At 39.7% G+C, this 19948-nt stretch overlaps 1 protein-coding gene across 2 annotated transcripts in view; it reads right to left on the bottom strand.

Annotated features, from left to right (window-relative positions):
* PHRF1 (PHD and ring finger domains 1) overlaps nucleotides 1-19401 on the bottom strand; it is a 55900-nt gene extending 36499 nt beyond the window's left edge. The window contains exons 1-5 of one of the 2 annotated variants that reach the window (XM_075187816.1): nucleotides 19289-19393; nucleotides 11669-11776; nucleotides 4348-4465; nucleotides 1624-1707; nucleotides 44-261 (exon numbers count right to left, since the gene is read on the bottom strand). In XM_075187816.1, the coding sequence (XP_075043917.1) occupies nucleotides 44-261; nucleotides 1624-1707; nucleotides 4348-4441 (396 nt within the window). In that variant the 5' untranslated portion in view covers nucleotides 4442-4465; nucleotides 11669-11776; nucleotides 19289-19393. Of the gene's footprint in view, nucleotides 1-43; nucleotides 262-1623; nucleotides 1708-4347; nucleotides 4466-11668; nucleotides 11777-19288 lie in introns of both variants that reach the window. The other variant, XM_075187815.1, reaches the window with a different exon arrangement.
* Between the last annotated feature and the right edge of the window lie 547 nt (nucleotides 19402-19948).

The following is a 19948-nucleotide window of genomic DNA, read 5'->3' as shown; positions in this document are numbered from 1 at the left end:
ATACAGTTTTGCTCATCTAGAGGTTTTACACAACGTTACTAACCTTTGACCACTCTAAGATGCAGTCCAGACAAAAGTAATGGTTGCAGTTTTCTGGAGTCCCTACAACCTGGTCTCTGAAACCATTCAAACAGATAGGACATTTTTCCGTCTCCTCATCTGAGCTCTGACCGTCGTTCAAATCCGCCGAGTACCGAGTGGGGTCTGAGCTTCCCAATGGTAGGTCTTCCTCATCTTCATCATCAGAGTCTTCCTCAGAACCTAACAGAATAAAAAAGTTTAATAATACCCATTCCAAACAGCCACTTGGTAAGAGACCGAGTGAAATAAAGCACATATATGCCATGCACTCAGTAAAAAACAAACAATCATGAGCACAGCTAAATTATTACACAGGCATCAAAGAGATTATCGATTCAAAATTGTATTTTTCAAAGAAACCAAAATAATCCAAACTAAAACGAACCATGTGACCCATTCCATGTGATTCTTGCCATTGTATAGAATTTGGAATGCGAGTGACGTTATCTCAGGGTGTCAACGACAGCTGATTGGCTGCAACCACATGTCTAGTCAGCCACCATTAATACTCTGGAGTTTGATATGAAATGTCGACATTCGAAAAGTCGACAGTCATAATGTCTACATGTTCATAAGGTCAAGATAGTTAAAATATTGACATGTAAAATATGGACAGGGTTGTAAAGACAACAGTCAAAATGTTGAAATAAATCACTAGATTTAAAACTGCAATACATGTAAAGAACAAATAAATGCATGCCCCCTCCTAAACAGATTAATAACCAACCCTAGTGCTGCCAGCCTTGTACCAGCAAAATTGAGTGGACAAAAAACCATGGGTTTCCCCGGATTTTACTATTACCAGCACTATAGCAGGTATTTTGCTTTTACTTGCCCAAATGAATGTGCAGAAAAGTGGCCTGTATCTTATAGTCTGGATGGAAACACTGGTGTGGTCAACACAGAATGCCGATTTGTAGATGAACACCACTCAAGTGACAGAATGATGAGGCAGGAATTCAGCTATTTCCCATAACTCAGTGGAAGGGGATATATTTTAAATGATTTAAACCTTAAGAGCCCAATCGTGCATTATGTACTGGAAAGTCTTATGGTAGGTCTCCTGCTTTATGCAGTTACCATGTTAACTAAATTAACTGAAATAATACCCACATGTACTGTAGGATCAGATGAACAAACTTAATACAAAACAAAAATAGCTCTTCCCTCTACAGTATACTAAAGAGGTTGTTTAGCTAGTCAGACTGCTATCCCGCATCAGGAAACATATTATCTGCAAATTTTAGACAAAACAATAAAAATGTGTCTAGCCATAAGGGAGAATAATGCAAGGCATAACTACCTGTGCCTAATATAGTACAAAAGTGCCTTGCAGTGACTGACATAGTGAAAATGCAAGACACTTGAAACACAAAGGTTAATGCTCACATTTAAGATGCCCTTTGCTAACTATGTCGAATGTGAAGCATCACAACAAATCCACAATACTGCAACATACAAAATGTGGTAGTGATCACAAAGAGAACAAATTCCAGATAAAAACAGTGCCTTGATTTCTGACATGTTTATTTTGACACTCACCAGATCCATCTTCCTCCTCACCGTCTTCTTCATCCAAATCCTCCTCCTCTTCACCATCCGATTCACCAGATTCCCCAACATTTTCTACCACCGGCAAAGCAGAAAAAAGTTTTAAAAAGCACACATAATATAACATACTAAAAAGTATACTTATTTGTAGCTTAGCATTTGCTTATTCCACAAGACCACAAGCATACTGCAATAACGTCAGGATCCATAGTAAAAGTGTAAAAATAAAGTAGTTATTTAGTAAAGATCACGTCATATGAATGAAGGGCAGGAGTACTGCATATAAAAAAGGAAGCAGATGAACGAAGGGGCAACTTTACAATGTACTTAAACAAAAACTATTTTCCTTTAAATTAGGCAAAGTGACTATAGAAATTGGTGGTAGTTACTTAATCGACTACATAAACCCTGACCCCAGTTAGGCCTACATGACAACACTGATGCAGGACATACCGGTACTCTCTTCCCCCGACAGCTTGGAAAAGAGACTTGAGACAAATGGGGCATGAAGAGCCCGTCGGCCCGAAATGATGTCAGTACAGAGGGCGACACTGACATTCCTGCTATTACAGTTCTTATTTAAAGAGGCGGCGGATGTACCGGCGGTACAATGGTTTTGTTTTGTTTTTTCACAAACCATTGTACCGCCGGTACATCCGCCGCCTCTTTAAATAAGAACTGTAATAGCAGGAATGACAGTGTCGCCCTCTGTACTGACATCATTTCGGGCCGACGGGCTCTTCATGCCCCATTTGTCTCAAGTCTCTTTTCCAAGCTGTCGGGGGAAGAGAGTACCGGTATGTCCTCCATCAGTGTTGTCATGTAGGCCTAATTGGGGTCGGGGTTTGGCACATATGTGTGTGTGTGTGTGTGTGTGTGTGTGTGTATGTGTGTGTGTGTGTGTACACGAATACCTTCCACAGTTCTCGAGGTAAAGCTGCCAAATCTTATAGTTATTTAGTATCGAAGAAGTAACCTATTAGATCATAAAGCCGCTGTGCGACAAATATTGAAAACATTATTTCTTGGTTGTAAACAATTGTTTGACTGCTGGAAGTAAACCTCACCACAACACGACATGACGACAATGCGACAAAGCAACAAATCTTATTTTCTAAATAGCATTTTTGGTCTATCTACCAAATAATTTGCGAATATATAAAAACTGCTACACATTACAAATCTGACTCACGCAAAGCCGGGTGATCCTGCTAGTACAGAAATAAAATAAAAAGTGACCACCACTAAAAAACTAGGGCAGAGCCCTTACAGCACGCCCTACTCCAAAGGCACTTGCATTAAAATGAAGATAGCTCCCATGGGAGGGGCAGAGTAGGGGAGAAGCTGGCTTTCAATTTAAAGTTTTAAAGTGCCCTTGCTCCAATTCCACCTACTATACCCTAATATCACAGTATCCCCCAATGGCATGACAGAGAGAGAGAGATTTTATATAGATCCTAATTTCTGTGAGCATGTTAGTCAGATTGCACAGCTAATCATTTAGTACAGCTCCATTATTTGAGTTCTCTCAATTTCCTTCAACTCTTTCTACAATACAATGAGTTGGAAAATGGCCTAATGGCAACGAATTCCAGGTGACAGAAAGCAGGGACAACCCCTCAATGTGCTCAGGGATACAATGCAAGACTGTTTTAAATTATCCTGTGTGTCGTATAACTGAGCAAAGAAAAATAATAATAATAATAATAATAATATTATATTATTATTATTACATTGTTTCAACAAACAGGATCATTTATAAAAATAATTCAACCAAAAATGCTAACTTTTGTGCAGTTTTACACGCACAAACTATACAACTCTGATACAAATATAATCCACACTTTGATGCTGGTGTCTTCTTAAGTAGCTCTCTATGCACACATTTGAAGTAATAAACACTTTTGTATTACTTAAGAAAAAAACAAGTTCACTTCAGATTTATTTTGTCATAAATAGGCAGAAAAAAAAGCATTAGTATATTTTAGTCTGATTACAGTTTCAATACATAGTTATATTGATATACTTCATATGTTTGTAAGGAATTACAGTTAGCTGGGTAAAGGACATAACACTTCTCATACATATCGGTAAGAACTACATTTACTCAATAGAGGACTGCATGTGTAACAGCTAACGCGTTCTACAAAGGCATGAAAGACTTAGTATACAATTTACCAACAAGTTTTCTTTAAAAGTAGAAACAATGAACATGTGTAATGAGCTACCTAAAGTAATTATTACTAATGTATGGATTCATCTCTCTAACAACAAAATAAATAATTTAAGCACATGTAGTTATTAATCTATATCACTATAAATAAATCATCACTAGGGTTACTAGGCTTTATGGAACTTATTGCCATCTTTGTACATGATCTCCAGCAGAATACATGATACTATGCACAGCAATTGTGTAATGTTCATGTAATTATTCATAACGCAACACCCAAACAAATCAAAATAATTCTACCCAATAAGAGTTTTTGTAAGGGGAGCAGGATATGCAGACTAAATACGAGGGTGTGCTGCAGACCCAAAGTGCAGAACAATGAAATGGGTGTAATCTAGGACATAAAAAATATAACACATGCAAATATTTGTACTTAATTTTTAACAAATACATTTTTCTAGTAAACACTTTCAAGTTTTCAAGGGTGTTGAACTTGTTTATTTAAGATCGCTGTGTCGGCAGTGTTATAAAGTTGGCTTTACCGTCATCGCTTGCAAGAAAGGGCCCTTGTCGGCGGCTTTTCCCCTGTGTAGTGTTCCTGTTTATCAGTTGATCCTGATTCTCCTCATCCTCCATTGCTCTGCATCAGTAGACCGTCCACTGTAAAGAATACAGTCAGTTACTACGAGAAGCCTGTAGAATAATATATACTCTTTTTCTTTTGACATAAGGTGCAAGCTCACATGGCTGAGTCCTCTCTACTCTATGTCTAATGTCTGTCCATCCACCTGGTTTGCCCCTGTGATGTCCTATGCTGTTTACTCATACACACATAATTCATTTTTTATTTTTTTTGTGCCATCTGTAATTGCTGGAGTATTGCTAACACTTTTGTACCATGTCTGCTATGATGCTTAATTTTATTTATTATTACACTTGTGTATTTATGTATTTGTATGCAGACTGTCCTGCACTGTGGAATCTGCCACACCTAATAAGCAATCATGATTAAAACTGGTAATAAATCATTTTCAATCTTTCCTATTCATAGCAAAAACAAAATGTAAGCATAAAAGCTCATTTTCTACATCCTACCAACCTCTGCATTTTTTCTGCATGTAATAGGTACAAAAGAGGAGAGACGTAAAAGTACCACGGTGGTCTGAGATGTTAGATTAAAAAGGGAAGATAAGAGAATCCAGCATGGGTAGGAGCTATCCTCCAACAGATTTAAAGTGCCATGGCTCCAATTCCACCTACTACATTGTCGCAGTGTCCCCCCTAGTGGCAGGAAAGAGAAATAGCAGAGCAAAGCGTCTATAAACAAAGTGAGAGCAGGACTCCACTACTTCCTACTTACCTTGAACTACGAGCCACCAAAGCTTCAGCCTATTGAGCTAAAAAGGTATATGTCTTACATAAGCCCTTTCTAAGAGTTTACATTCATCTGTTTCCTGGGCTCTTACTCCAAGACAGATCTGGCAGTTCTTGCCACCATACCAACAGCCAAACCAGTTTTTGGAGCCACCTTGGACCAATCACAGCAGGTGTTACTAATCTGAACAATCAGCCAATACTATACAGTTACAATTTAGCAGAAAATTAAGTAATAGGGGGGAATTCGATTCCCCCCGAAGTACCGCCGGGTTTAAACTATTACCGTTATTACGGTAGTTTTAACGCAGCTTTCTGAGCTGCGAGCAAATAGTCGGCCTTAGAACTACCGTAACAACGGTAATTACGCACACCATTACCGTAATAACAGTAATAATGCGCAGGCCACGTTACTTTTAACAGTAACGCGGCCAATTGAATATGCCCCATAATGTCATTATATTTCAATAATAAAGCTTTGCTGCTTCCAAGTGGCTATATTTGAAATTACAGTGCTATTTTCTCTAAAGAAAAAAAAAATAGAACTTCATTCCAGAGAACCTTATATCTCATTTTTACTCCATAGAAAATAAATAATTCCTGTCAATCAAGAACGGACATCTGAATGATACATACAACATATTTTAAAAGATTAAAATTTCCCCACAACTAATCCTATACTGAGCACAATGTAAAACTCAATAGGGAGACTGAAGTCCACCTATCTTTGGACTTGAGATTTTCCATGCAAGTGTTCTACGACACTTCTCTTACGCAAATGATTCGGAAATAAATTCCTGGCAAGATGCCTAAAGGAAAGAAAATCGTAGCTGAAGTAGTATCCAGCTATTTCACAACAGTATCAAAAAGACCACCATACGTGGTTCAAGAGAGAAGAGATCAGAATCCCCATGTGCTCACACAGAATCTCACTGGGTAGATGAATAATATGTCCCTATAAATTGAATTTTCAAATTTTATTGCATAAGAAAATAAATGCCACTAACGATGCATTCTGAGGTGCAACACGTGATGCATACTTTGAAAGCAGAGATCACTTCTATTGGGGAGAGAACAGCCCAAGTAGAGAAAAAGGTTGATGAAGTGGCCTTGTACCAACACAAAGTAGAACAAGAACTACTCCAAATCCATAAAGACATCTCTCAGCTCCAAGGAGGTCAGGAAGACCAAAGACAATAGAGCCAGATAGAACTACCTAAGAATAAGAAGCATACCTATAACTACACAAACACTTTGCCCAAGATCCCAAGACTCATCTCAACTAAGATGTAATGCTCAGAATTCACTATTATAGTGCTAAAGGCTCAAGAAGAGCCAAGGAAGAATGAAATTGACAACTTTTGACAGCTTCACTCTACAGATCTTCCAGGACATTTCCCCACCACATTAGCTAAAAAGAAGGAACTTAAAGAGATTCACCTGGCAAACTGAATAACCTCTAATGTACCCTACACAACATTTATGCTCCCAATCAAAATCAACAGATATTTTGAGAAATTTGGATGGTAGGAGACTTGAATGTAGTAAGGAGTGGCTCTTTGGATAGATTTACCCCGGTGACCAAAACTTCGGACAAAACAGACATCCAAAAACCTAAGTCTCATTTATTATCTAGAGATCACATATATTACTTGATTGTTCCAAACAATAAATCTGATCCTACTCAGACAACATTAAAACAAAATGCAGTAATTGTTCACCCAACAGTCTTGTCGGATCACAAACCTATTACAGAAGATCTTCATGATTTAGCACCTCGACCTCTTACCATCATCGGGTGCATTAATGGAAAAAGATTACAGCCATCAAATTCAACATCTCCTTACCAAGTACTCTGAACTAAACAATCGCCCTGACATCTCTCCTACTGGTCTGCTCATAAAGAGGCTTTAAGGGGACACTTGATAAAAAAATAATTGGCAAAAATATTTCTGCTGTGATCTTGTCGCCGACAAAAAACGTTCCAAGAGTTTCATGGCCTTGACTTCAGAAACTGCCGGAATCAAAGATTTTCGGACAGGTATACTTGGTTTATACGCCGGTGCTTCAGCACTAATAATAAATACAGACACTCCCTCGGATAGTAATAACATTCAAAATGGTACAAGACAAGGGAGTTCATTGTCATCCCTGGTTAATGAATCCTTCAGCTGTGATTATAAGACCCTCACCAGACATACATGGGGTGTAGGTGGGACACGATAATTCCAAAATGTCACTACTTGCAGACAATATCCAGCTAACAGACAACCTAGAATCTGCCCCCCTAACCCCTATAACGTCATGCAGAGATAGAGATTTCTGTCTACAAATATAATTACTCCAATGCTATGCTCAGTGATGTTTTCTCTCAACAAAACAAGAATGTTTAAACTAACTTTACTTTGAAGTGGCAATAAAAAAATAAAAAAAAGTAGTAGTAGTACTTGGGGATATTTATAACATCTACCTAGGACCGACCAACCATACCTGGAATGCCCCCAATCTTTTCTAAACTACAGGCTAAACTGTCGTTCCCTTATAAATGTCATGGCTGGTCAGGATCATAGCAATAAAAATTTAAGTTTTTTCCCAAAATTGCTCTATTTATTCCAGACCCTCACAGTTATGTTTGGAATCGTCCTCTTGAAGAAATCGCAAGTGTGCGATGAAACGCGTCAGGGAAAAGATAATTGTTGTTTATTAACACTTATTGGTCCCGTAGATACACAATTCATCTCCTTATTGCTCTTCTATAAAAAAAAAATTGCCGGCAATACAGATTAGTGGGATAGAACACTGGATCACGTGAACGGAGCAGAGATCCAAGCCTTGTCAGGAACAAGGACTGAGACACAAAGTTACAGTGTACCATGGAGATTCGCCAGCACAGTAGCTGCATTTTTATATTTGCTAAAAGGTGACTCACTGAATTGGACAGACTGGCTTTGTAGGTTTTGATATAAGAATAGAAGTGCGATCAGCTGTGGTTACTACCTGAGTTTCTGACATTGTGCTAAACAAAAAAAAAAAAAAAACATACAAGTTGGGACAGTAATACAAATATAGGAGATAACTAAGGAAATGTGTTGCTTAGTTTTATTCAATAGGACCCGTGTCCTGTTAAGGACACAGGTCCTATTAAGAAGGAGACCCCAACAACGTTTATTCTATTACGATTGACCACCAGTTATACAGATATATGGTTATAGCCGATCTTGACTTTTAAGCAGATCAGTGCACTGGCCGAAAGCATACTTTTTATATATATATTTCAATCTATATATATGTTGTACATCTCATCGAATACATTTTCTATTTTTGCTTATTTTATTTACATTTTTTTGCAATTTATATGTGATAAGTTTTATCTGATATTTTTTATAGGTATCTTGCTCTGCATGTAATAAAGGTGTTATATGTTTTTAATTCCACAAACTCATTATTCAAGATAATATTGTCCCATTTGCCAGCGCTATTGTGGTGTTCGTGTTTGCCTCACAGTAAGAGTACCATTTTCTATATTTGATAACAAAAAGCATTAATAAAATGTGTGTGGAATGGCAGACCCTTTAATGACTTTCAACATTAATCCATAGACAAATCTAGAAATACGTGGAAGAAGTTTTCATGACCTCCAATCATTTTCATTGGCCTCCCAATGCACACAAATAGAGGCTACCTTACCTCTGCTTAGATATTGAAACTAAATATTTAATTTTACTATCCTTATTACCCCCATATGGTTACATGAAAAAAGGATGAAGATCTTCTTTGTCCAAAGTACTGATCACAATACACCAATAGACCACGCAGCCGTCCCTCCTCTGTGTAACAACACAGGTCCCCCCCCCCCCCCCCAGGCATGTCTACAACCCGCTCTGCCCAGTGGATCTCTGCAGGACTTTTGTATGTAACTGATATGGTAGAGCAAAAGCAGTTTATCACTTCCTAATATCCTACATCCAAATTAAACATTTCCTAGCCTCTCTTCCACCAGAACATACTCCGAGAGACCCATCATGTTTTGAACAAATTGGTCTCAGATCTCCCACACGCAAATGCACAATTTCAATGGTTTATTAATTGACTCGCTTAATATATCCTAAAGTCATGAGAGAGAATTGGAGAGACATAGATCCGACTCCAGGTGACAATGGATCGGAGGAGATTATAGAGGGCATAACTAAGAGCTAAAAACACTCTGGAGAGATTAAACAAGATGTTACCTACTTCTAACTAGAGGAACTGTGGTCACAGAGGGATATTTCTTCACATATGTTGGACCTGCCCTCGGATCTTCTGGAATAAAACACAATCCATTCTGAACTCTATGCTTGAAGCTCATGTACAAAAACATCCCTGGACCTTTCTTTTGTGTTACCCTTTTAATTCTGCATTGTACTATGAGAGACTTTTTATGTCTGTAGAGAGACCATGACTTTTCTTACTTTGCACGTTTCCCATTTTAAAACTTTATTAAAATTATGGCTTATTGTCCAGTCTCGTTGAGGTATATTCAGTTCACAGGAAAATTACACTTGCTTATGGCCGCTCTTCTTCCATGTTACTGTGAAAGACAAAGGGCTAGATTTACTAAGCTGCGGGTTTAAAAAAGAGGGGATGTTGCCTATAGCAACCAATCAGATTCTAGCTGTCATTTTGTAGAAAGTACTAAATAAATGAAAGCTAGAATCTGATTGGTTGCTATAGGCAACATCCCCACTTTTTCAAACCCGCAGCTTAGTAAATCTAGCCCAAAATGTCCTATATCCTGCATAAAGCCTCATAGCCAAAAACGGAAAAAATTCTATGCTGCTAGAAATCCTTGAGGCTCTTAGATCCTCAAGAACGGAGCGCAACACAGAACTTTCTCCGATTTCCTCAACCATGTGAATATTCTTATAGTATCCCCTCCTTTTTTTTATATATTCACTGCCCCACCTATTAATATTGGTACCCAACTATGATACCACATTCCCTGTGCCTTAATCTATGCAACAGCCTACTGTTAGAGAAAAATTTGGTTGCACAACAGTTATTGGTTATGTACTTTTACAGAAAGAAAATAAAAAGTTATGGTGGTCAAGGAATCAAGGAGAATTTAGAAGCAAAAAGTGGCCTTTAGATTTAGCCATCATCAAGTCATTAACCACTTTATTCAGCGCAGCCAATGTAGAATTCAATAAAGGTGAAAAGTACCAAAGAAGGAAAAATTACAGATAAAAATGGGACAAGCACAGTATACAACGATGACCGGTTTGTGAAGGGATAGGGTGGTGTAAACAGGTGGTAGAGTGGAAAGAGAGAGCCTTCATTAACATTTGCAGAATCAAATGAAGAGAAAAGTACTATAGGGCAGCATGGTGGCTTAGTGGTTAGCACTTCTGCCTTACAGCGCTGGGACCATGAGTTCAATTCCCGACCATGGCCTTATCTGTGTGGAGTTTGTATGTTCGCCCCGTGTTTGTGTGGGTTTCCTCCCACATTCCAAAACATACTAGTAGGTTAATTGGCTGCTATCAAAATTGACCCTAGTCTCTGTGTGTGTATAAGGGGATTTAGACTGTAATCTCTAATGGGGCAGGGACTGATGTAAATGAGTTCTCTGTACAGTGCCGCGTAATCAGTGGCGCTATATAAATAAATGGGGATGATGATGACATAGGGTGCAGGAAAAGAATTGTCAAGTTGTTGCTTGGGGAAAAGGATACCATTTAACATCAGCTCTTGTAATTATTAGCCTTGACTATATAAGCCTAAATGCACCCCCTATCAGTTATAGAGAATGAGGCACTGTGAGTAAAGCCACCAATTCAGTGTTGTTGCCAGGTGGGGGGTTAGGCAGGCACTGGGTTACAGACTACAGCAAGGGAAGAGAAATCAGGAGACAGTTAAAGGGCTTCGGGTGAGCTGAGGTGCAGTGGTGTGTGTTTGGAGGTGTCTAGCGCTAGGAGTGCTACATTCACAATACTAGAAAACAAAACAGAAAAAAAAAAAGCTACATTTCTTTGGCCTTTCCTGGGAAATAAAATAAAGTTTTTAAAATATCATCATCATTTATTTATATAGCGCCACTTTTTTCGCAGCGCTGTACAGAGAACTCACTCACATCAGTCCCTGTCCCCATTGGAGCTTACAGTCTAAATTCCCTAACACACACACACACACACACACACACACACACACACACACACACACACACACACACACACACAGACAGACAGACAGGGAGAGACTAGGGTCAATTTAGATAGCAGCCAATTAACCTACCGGTATGTTTTTGGAGCGTGGGAGGAAACCGGAGCACCCGGAGGAAACCCACACAAACACAGGGAGAACATACAAGCTCCACACAGATAAGGCCATGGTCGGGAATCAAACTCATGACCCCAGTGCTGTGAGGCAGAAGTGCTGACCACTAGGCCACTGTGCATGCAATGAAAGAACACAAAATGTAATTTGAAAATAAAATAAAAGCTCATGTACCTTTTAAAATTGATTGTGCCTGAGACCTTCGTTAAAGCCTTCCTTGAGTAAAGGATACTGGGTTAGTGTGAAAGCAGGTAGCACAGTGACCACAAGAGCCAATGACCCCTGGGTTACCAGGTGTTTGTCAAGCAGTTGATATGCAGACGTGTCTACAACACATGTAAAACGGATTCAAAACCATAGTGTTCTCAAGCACTTGTGATGAGAAATAAAATAGAAAATCCCCACCCATGTCAAAAAAAGGCCATTACTAACAAGAGGTGTCACTCCATAGCATACCACATTGTCTGCACTACAATAGTGGCAAATGCAGGTTATCTGGGGCACAAAATATATGTTTATCATCTGAAAAATAGAAATACAGTATAAAGACAGAATGGAAAAAAAATTATACAAAAGATAATAAGCAGGGAATAATAATATTTTTGATATAGTATTAATTTAAGTGTAAATAGGTTCTATAGTCAGATTTTATGATAAAATATATATATATATTTATTTTTTCACCTTACTTGGGGTAAATTTTCACATTGGTCAAAATAAGTACAAGCTACAATCCATAATTGTAAAACCCCTAAAACGGTGCTAAAAGTAAGACCATGAAATAAAAAATAAAATCTTAACGGCGAGGTACTAAACCAAAAATTATATTACTCTGACTAGGGAAAATTTAAGTGAATATAATGACTGATCAGTTACTAAATGTCCTTATAGATGTGTAGATAGTCGGACACAACATATATATTATACACATAATATATATATATATATATATATATATATATATATATATATATATTACATAATATATACGACATGGCAAAAGATAAAATCAAAAGTGGTTCAATCGTAAAAAAAAAACAATAATCATTTAAAAATGTCCCTGTACAACAAGATTCATCATTACAGTCATCGATAATAATTCTCAGAACTCATCTGAAATGACACCAAGGGGTCACATTTTAAGTCAATAATTATTTTGCATGTTCTCACACAAAAAAAATCCCCATTCATTAGGTTGTGTATGATGAAGGGGGAAAACAAAGCAAAATTACAGTCTAGTGACCCAGCTATTGTTTAGTTTGGCCACACATGTAGTTGGCTAAATCAGACAAGATATAGCCATTAGCCTGTCGGGTTAAGTGCCTGATTCAATTATGTTGTCCTTCCAGCCTATTAGTGCTGTTCAAAGATAACCGCATACACAGGCCAAAAATGTTCATCTAAGCATCATATTTCCATTATAATAGTCCTGTTCAGTTATATAGTAACATTCTCTGGCATTGTGGTCATTTGAGACCAAACACACGGTTGTATCTGGCCAAATACCCAATATCGGGTGTGTATTACATTGTGTGTCACCAGCTTTACAGACTCCACAATTCACTTTCAGGAACATACAGTTCAAGGCCACATGGTAGATAAACAAATAAAACAAGAGTTGGGTAGATGCATCTACTACCAAAACTGTTTGGGGGGCAGAGAAGGTGTCAAGGTGCCAAATGAGAGATGATGGATGGTGACTACTTGCCAGTAGTTGGCACGACTGTACTAAGAGGCTTGAATTCTAACACGCCCCCTGTATTCATCAGGGACCCCCACAAGGAGGTATGGGCTCTGCTGCATGGGACGTGCAGGTCGCTGTTCTCAAAGTCAGTCACTGGTGAAGCAGGTACGTGAATATAGAGATGTCAGACAGTGCAGGGTCAAAAACCAGGCGGGACTGTGGTACCAAATCAACAGCTGTCAAGAGGGGTCAGGAGAAGCCAAACAATCAGCGTCATCAGAATCAGGATCCAGGAGAGAAGTAAAATGCCAAGCCGAAGTCACAACCGAAGATTCAATCCAAGTTTGGGAACAGGAGAGAGGAACTGGACACAGGAGCAGGCGAGTAAATGCTGGAGCTAGAAGGGACCTGATACACTGGCATCCTAATGGTGCCAGACCCTCCTTTATATAGAGGACTTCTAATTGATGCTTTTACGGTCAATGACGTCACTGACCGCCGACACAAACAGAGAATCATGTCCCATTGCTTAGTGACGGGACGCACATGCGCGGAAGATGGCCAAGTGGAAGTTGCGTTCCGTTGCTAAGCAGCAGGACGTGCCCAGCCAAGAGAGAGAGGCGCGTCCATCCCGGGGTAGATGCAGGGACAGCGCCTGACAGAAGGTACTCGATTCTGAAACCACAAAAGTTATAAATTAATGGGAAAATACCCATGAAAAACAGGGTTATTTTTCCCCTTTTTCTATAAGCGTTCAGTAAGGCAGATGGGGAATAATGTATTACGTATAATCCCCATTTGCATATACCATATTTCCCCATGTATAAGGCACTCCCATGTATAAGACGCACCTTACTTTTGGCCCCGAAATTTGGAAAAAAAATATTACGGTAGCTGTCAAAAAAGGCAGGGAGAGTGTAATGGTCCGGCTGCTCTGATAGTGATCAGAGCAGCCGGGCAGCACACTCTCCCTGCAATCGCTGCCACTGTGCCTCTGTCCCCCTCCTCCTGGATCCCCGCTGACACTCTCTGTCTGTCCCCGCCTGCTGGATCCCCGCTGACACTCTGGCTTCTGCATCCCCGCTGACACGCTGCCTGTCCCCCGCCTGCTGGATCGCGCTGACACTCTGCCTTCTGCATCCCCGCTGACTGTCCCCGCCTGCTGGATCGCGCTGACACTCTGCCTTCTGCATCCCCGCTGACTGTCCCCGCCAGTTGGATCGCGCTGACACTCTGCCTTCTGCATCCCCGCTGCCTTTCCCCGCCTGCTGGATCGCGCTAACACTCTGCCTTCTGCATCCCCGCTGCCTTTCCCCGCCTGCTGGATCGCGCTGACACGCTGCCTGTCCCCATCCTACTGGATCACCCCCCCCCCCCCTCCGCTGCCCCTGTAACGCTACCCCTGTATAAGACGCACCCAGGTTTTGGACCCAAAATTTTTGAGAAAAAAGTGCGTCTTATACATGGGGAAAAACGGTATTAATAGTTCAAATTATGTCAGGCACTCGCCTGACATAATGTGAACTATCCGCCATAAACTCCAGGGGAACATTGCTTCATACATTCTCCAGGAAATGCTTGTTTCATTAATTTTTGAGGAAAGCATCACTTATCATAAGACAACCCTTATTTTAATCAGCAAAGATGACTAAACAAAAAAAAAAAGATTAGTAGTTTTAAAAGAAATAAAAATAAATCAAATTTCGGCTGCGTAAAAGTGGTAGGAGTACTTTAATAAAAGCAGACAATGCAAAACGACAAGCATATGTTACGCTATATATTATTTCCCCAAAAATTATAATTTAAATCCAAAAATAAGAAGGAAATGAAAGCAAACTCCCCGTCAGCTTTTATCAAACAAATCAGTACTTTTACAGCAAAATTAATAACATATGTATACAGCATACAAAGCAATTGCTCAGCATAGATATTCTTCTCACCCAAAATTGTAAATAAATAGATCAAGGAGATTTATGGATGGTGGGAGGACTCACCCAACTGGTCACAGTGATGTCATAGTAGCCAATATTATAAAATAGATTCCAGGGACGCTCTGCTTCAGAGCACATAAGCATGTCACATGCAAGTCTTGGATCACTGCAATCCCCATATCATCATGTATCTTCAATCTGACTCGAACATATATCTTTGCATTTTAAATACTCTTTATTAAATATCAACTTATAAAGCTTTGAAAATAAGAATAGCTGATCAGAATCATGTCTATGAGATATGAGGAATTGTATTGTGCAATTTGCCAATATTGAAAGAAAAGGACATTTCTGGCAACTATTTGATGGGGGTTTCTTCTATTCTCTACATCAGACACATGCAGTGATCTCATCACTCTTGACAGGAATAATCCAAGTTATAAGCCCAGTAACACATGGCAAAGTCATATCTTAAATGGTTTTAAATGGAATAACATATGCTACGCGAGTTACTTAGCTAATGTGTAACACCTATTAGATAATTCCTGCTTCAATAGGTCAAGCATAGTTTATTTATGGATTTTCTTGGAACCCCGAGCACTATGGAAGCTGCATCCTCCATGATCCCCCTCTCCTCTTAAACAAGAGGCCCTGGCCAGCTGCCAGCCCATCTGAGCTGAAAAAGCATACAAGATGTTAGTTCTGGGAGGTTCAGTTACTCAAGCAACATCTCCTCGTAGGTACCTATTGTTCTAGGCAAGGGACAGGTAGTCTGAAGCCAACCCAACAGCTGATCTAGGGAATTCTGGGTCAAGAAGGTATCAGACCCTTTGGGACTAACAGCCAATCCACGGAACCCATATATCCAAGCTCTACCCTAGGTGGATCTATAGAGAGGGGGAATTTAGCTCCATTTAAGAAGGGGGGGGGGACCTTGGATGTGCTATTGCTGATGCTTAATATCAGGATGGTGGAGCTCTGGCTTCTGTTAGGTTCAGCTATTATGTACTATTGGTACTGACTTTCGGAAGACCAGGAATCCCCAACACCCGAGATTGCTGGAGCAAGCAGATTTGGGAAGGGGTCCTATCAGGCTGATACGGGAATCTGCAGCTTCATACACTGTGGGAGTAAGGGTCGTTTTGAAAGACTGGCGACTTACCTCACTGTTATTTAATTATTGTAGCCATTTTCAATACTACTATTACACTGTATTAGACTCTACTAAACATACAGTTGCATATTTCTTATTTGCCTTGCCTGTGTGATCCAAGAACCCTAAGGGACCAGGATTATCCCATTAGCTCAGGCTTTAATATCATGGCTCTTGAAAAAAGCAGTTTGGAAAGTTGTGGTTTTCTGATTAGGAAACCATTGTAATGAAATAATGATATTCCTGGGGCTCCCCACTTTGCCTTACAGCCTATACTGAAAATGTGTGTAAATTTGCACGTTTGTGATTGCCTACCACTCATATCTGCCTTCCTTGCTCCTCCACCACCATTTTAAAGTGGCATGCAGAATTTGTTATTTCTGTATCACAGAACTGACAGAGCCCTGGGAAAAACAGCTCCATAGAGCGACCCCAAGGGCTCCAGCTGGGAGCACTAAGTTTCTCTCTTATAAGAATGTATTGAAATTCCACATATAAGCGTTTAACAGCTTCATGTCAGCTTTTCAGTGCTACATAGACAATAAGAGAGAAAAACAAAAATATTAAAATGTTCTGCAAAATGCTAGTATTTTAAAGCTCTATAGTACATCAGTTTTAGGGTAATGGTCAAACAAGGGATTTAAAGAATGGTGTTTCATTGCTAAACCAATAATACATAGTAGTGAATGCAGACTCTGAACTAGAGTAAGTATGGTCTACAATTTCTTGCTCTGTCCATTACAACAGTCAACCTTTAAATGCTCATGTGACCTTATCCTTAGGAATGAAATATTTGTAAAAGCCTTGTTTCTTCCTCATAACACCTGTTCTCCATTCCCTTCCCTGGCTGCCTATGAAATGAAAAATTTGTTTCAAGATTGACTTACTGGCATTCAAAGTAATACATAACCAGGGTCCTAAGGTCCAAAAGCAGCTTTTGAATCCTTATACTTCCACACTTCGACCTGCAGATGGCTCAATATTTTAATTTTACAATTTGTAATTTCTGGAGCTCGCTGCCTCGCACAGTCTGAAAGGCCCCCAATCTACCACTCAAGACTTATACACTACAGAAAATTACTGCACGTGTTTTCTATAATGATTTTACCAATGGCATGCAGATTTATGTGTATACACCTACACAATTTACCTTCAGATCTGTGCTCTTCATCTCTCATAACCATCTGCTGAAAAGATTGTGACTCGTCACACTCTATATAGATCTGCCTACACTGCTAGTAGTGAGTGCATACACACTTCCATATTTGACCGACATTGTTCCATCGTTGATCGGGATTTTTACAAAGTCAGACGATATGATGTGCTTTCGGACGACAAAACATGATCGCGGGATCGTACACACTAATGAGGTATCTTACCAAACGGTTGTTTATCGTGTGATCAGCGTGATAACTGGATAAAAATCCTGTACTGTGTACCCAGCTCAAGTATTTCATTAATCACACTTTATTTTCTAAAATCCCAAATGCTTAGCTATCTTTTCTGAACTCTTTAAACTTTATAACGCAAGTTATTTGAGCCCTATTGAGAGAAAAGCGCTATATTATTAAACATATTGTCTTCTGTGTGCTTAAAGAGTTAACAAACAGCTCCCTTTATCCAACCCCTGGCTGATGACTGACTGTTCACAAAGAAAAGCACTGGAAAAGATTGTATTTAACGAAAAGAATTATGCAGTATAAACATCCTTTTGTTTAAATTATGTATTTGGGCATGCACAAAGCCTCACATATACCAAACCAAAGTCATAGACTATATAATACAAAGGATAGATATGATTATACTGAATGTAAGAACCAAACAGTTATGAACCTGTGAAGGGTTTTATACTTAAAAAGGACCTGTTCATACATTTTGTGGGTTTATACCCTGTGGACCCTATCAATCTGCTGGGAAAAACAACATGTAGCACTGCCTCACATATTAATAAGATACTGAAAAAGAATACAGCATAGCAGAGGGATGTGTTCGCATGTGATGCACACAATACACATTTAATTTATCTTGATGGCTCTGAACATTTTACAAATATAGGTAGTACTCTACATCATCATCATTTATTTATATAGCGCCACTAATTCCGCAGCAATGTACAGAGAACTCATTCACATCAGTCCCTGCCCCATTGGGGCTTACAGTCTAAATTCCCTAACACACACAAAGAGACAGAGAGGGAGAGACTAGGGTCAATTTTGATAGCAGCCAATTAATCTACTTGTATGTTTTTGGAGTGTGGGAGGAAACCGGAGCACCCGGAGGAAACCCACGCAAACATGGCGAGAACATACAAACTCCACACAGATAAGACCATGGACGTGAATTGAACTCATGACCCCCAGTGCTGTAAGGCAGAAGTGCTAACCACTTAGCCACCGTGTTGCCCTCTACATGCATTCACTGTGCTTTACAAATAGCCAGTTTTGTATAACTAAGATATTTGTACTATGGCAACATGTATGTACAAGATGTAGATAGAAGATAACTATAAATTACACTTGAAAACCTGTGGCTCTGCAGATACTGTGGAACTACAAGTCCCAGCTAGTCTAAGCTTGATTTAGAGAGGAGTACTTCTCCAAACAATCAACAAAGTAACCTAGCACACCAGTACAGGACATCCTTGCTGGCCTAAAGTCAGCAAATTATATTAAGTATTAGAATATATATATATATATATATATATATATATATATATATATATATATATATATATATATATATATTAGACTGTGTTAAGATAAGGACGTCCTAAAACTCCAGCAAGACAGGGATTAATGTTATACACTCTGAGTGATCTCGCTGAGGCGCTGATATGTGACGACATACTAATTAGGAGCAGAAACCACATAGCTGTCTGAGGGTGAGAGGTTAATGGACTTCACCCCGAGCAGTGCTGCCTTGAAGGGGTGACGAACTAGTATAACTGACGTCACCACACCGGCGGTCTCTGCCCGTGACGTCACGCTGCACACGTTTGACGGGTCTTACATCACACTGTCACTCACCCTCCGGGGTCTTCTCACTGCATATTTCGTTTGATGGGCCCAACAGTGACAATCAGCGTCCGGAAACCACCAACACTAGGGGATCTGCTTCCGGGGTCACAGCTGGAGGTGGTGACATCATGCTAGCAGTACGGCCCGCCTTGGTCTGACGTCACGCCGCTTGGTAAGGTTCCCCGGTTACCATGGAGACGGAGAGGGCGGGTAAAGGGTCTGTGAGGATCATACCAAGTGCGGAGTAAGGAAGGGGAGAACTGAGCGGATGTACCTGCGCTTAGCAAACCTCAGTGATCACACATGTCAGTACTCGCTTCAGAGTAGGCGTATTGTCAGTTATCTATGTATTAATAGCATATAATGTCATGCGGATACTATGGAATAAACCAGTGTTGGCTAACCTGTGACACTCCAGGTGTTTGTGAAACTACAATTCCCAGCATGCTTTGCCAATATATAGCAGCTGATTGCTGGAAGGGTATCCTGGGACTTGTAGTTTCACAACACCTGAAGTGTCACAGGTTAGCTAACACTGGAATAAACTATTCGTAAATTGTCACCCTGGTTACGGCACACGTGACTTCTTGTTCCTGAGAAAGCAAACTGCAGCGCAGCACTTGTCTCCTACACACTGTGGAGGCAGCTATGTAGTGATTTAGCCATTGC

This window comes from Mixophyes fleayi, chromosome 10, assembly GCF_038048845.1.
Source record: "Mixophyes fleayi isolate aMixFle1 chromosome 10, aMixFle1.hap1, whole genome shotgun sequence".
Lineage (NCBI taxonomy): Eukaryota > Metazoa > Chordata > Amphibia > Anura > Limnodynastidae > Mixophyes > Mixophyes fleayi.
Note: the sequence above shows the minus strand (reverse complement) of the source record. Positions and strands in the feature narration are given on the sequence as shown.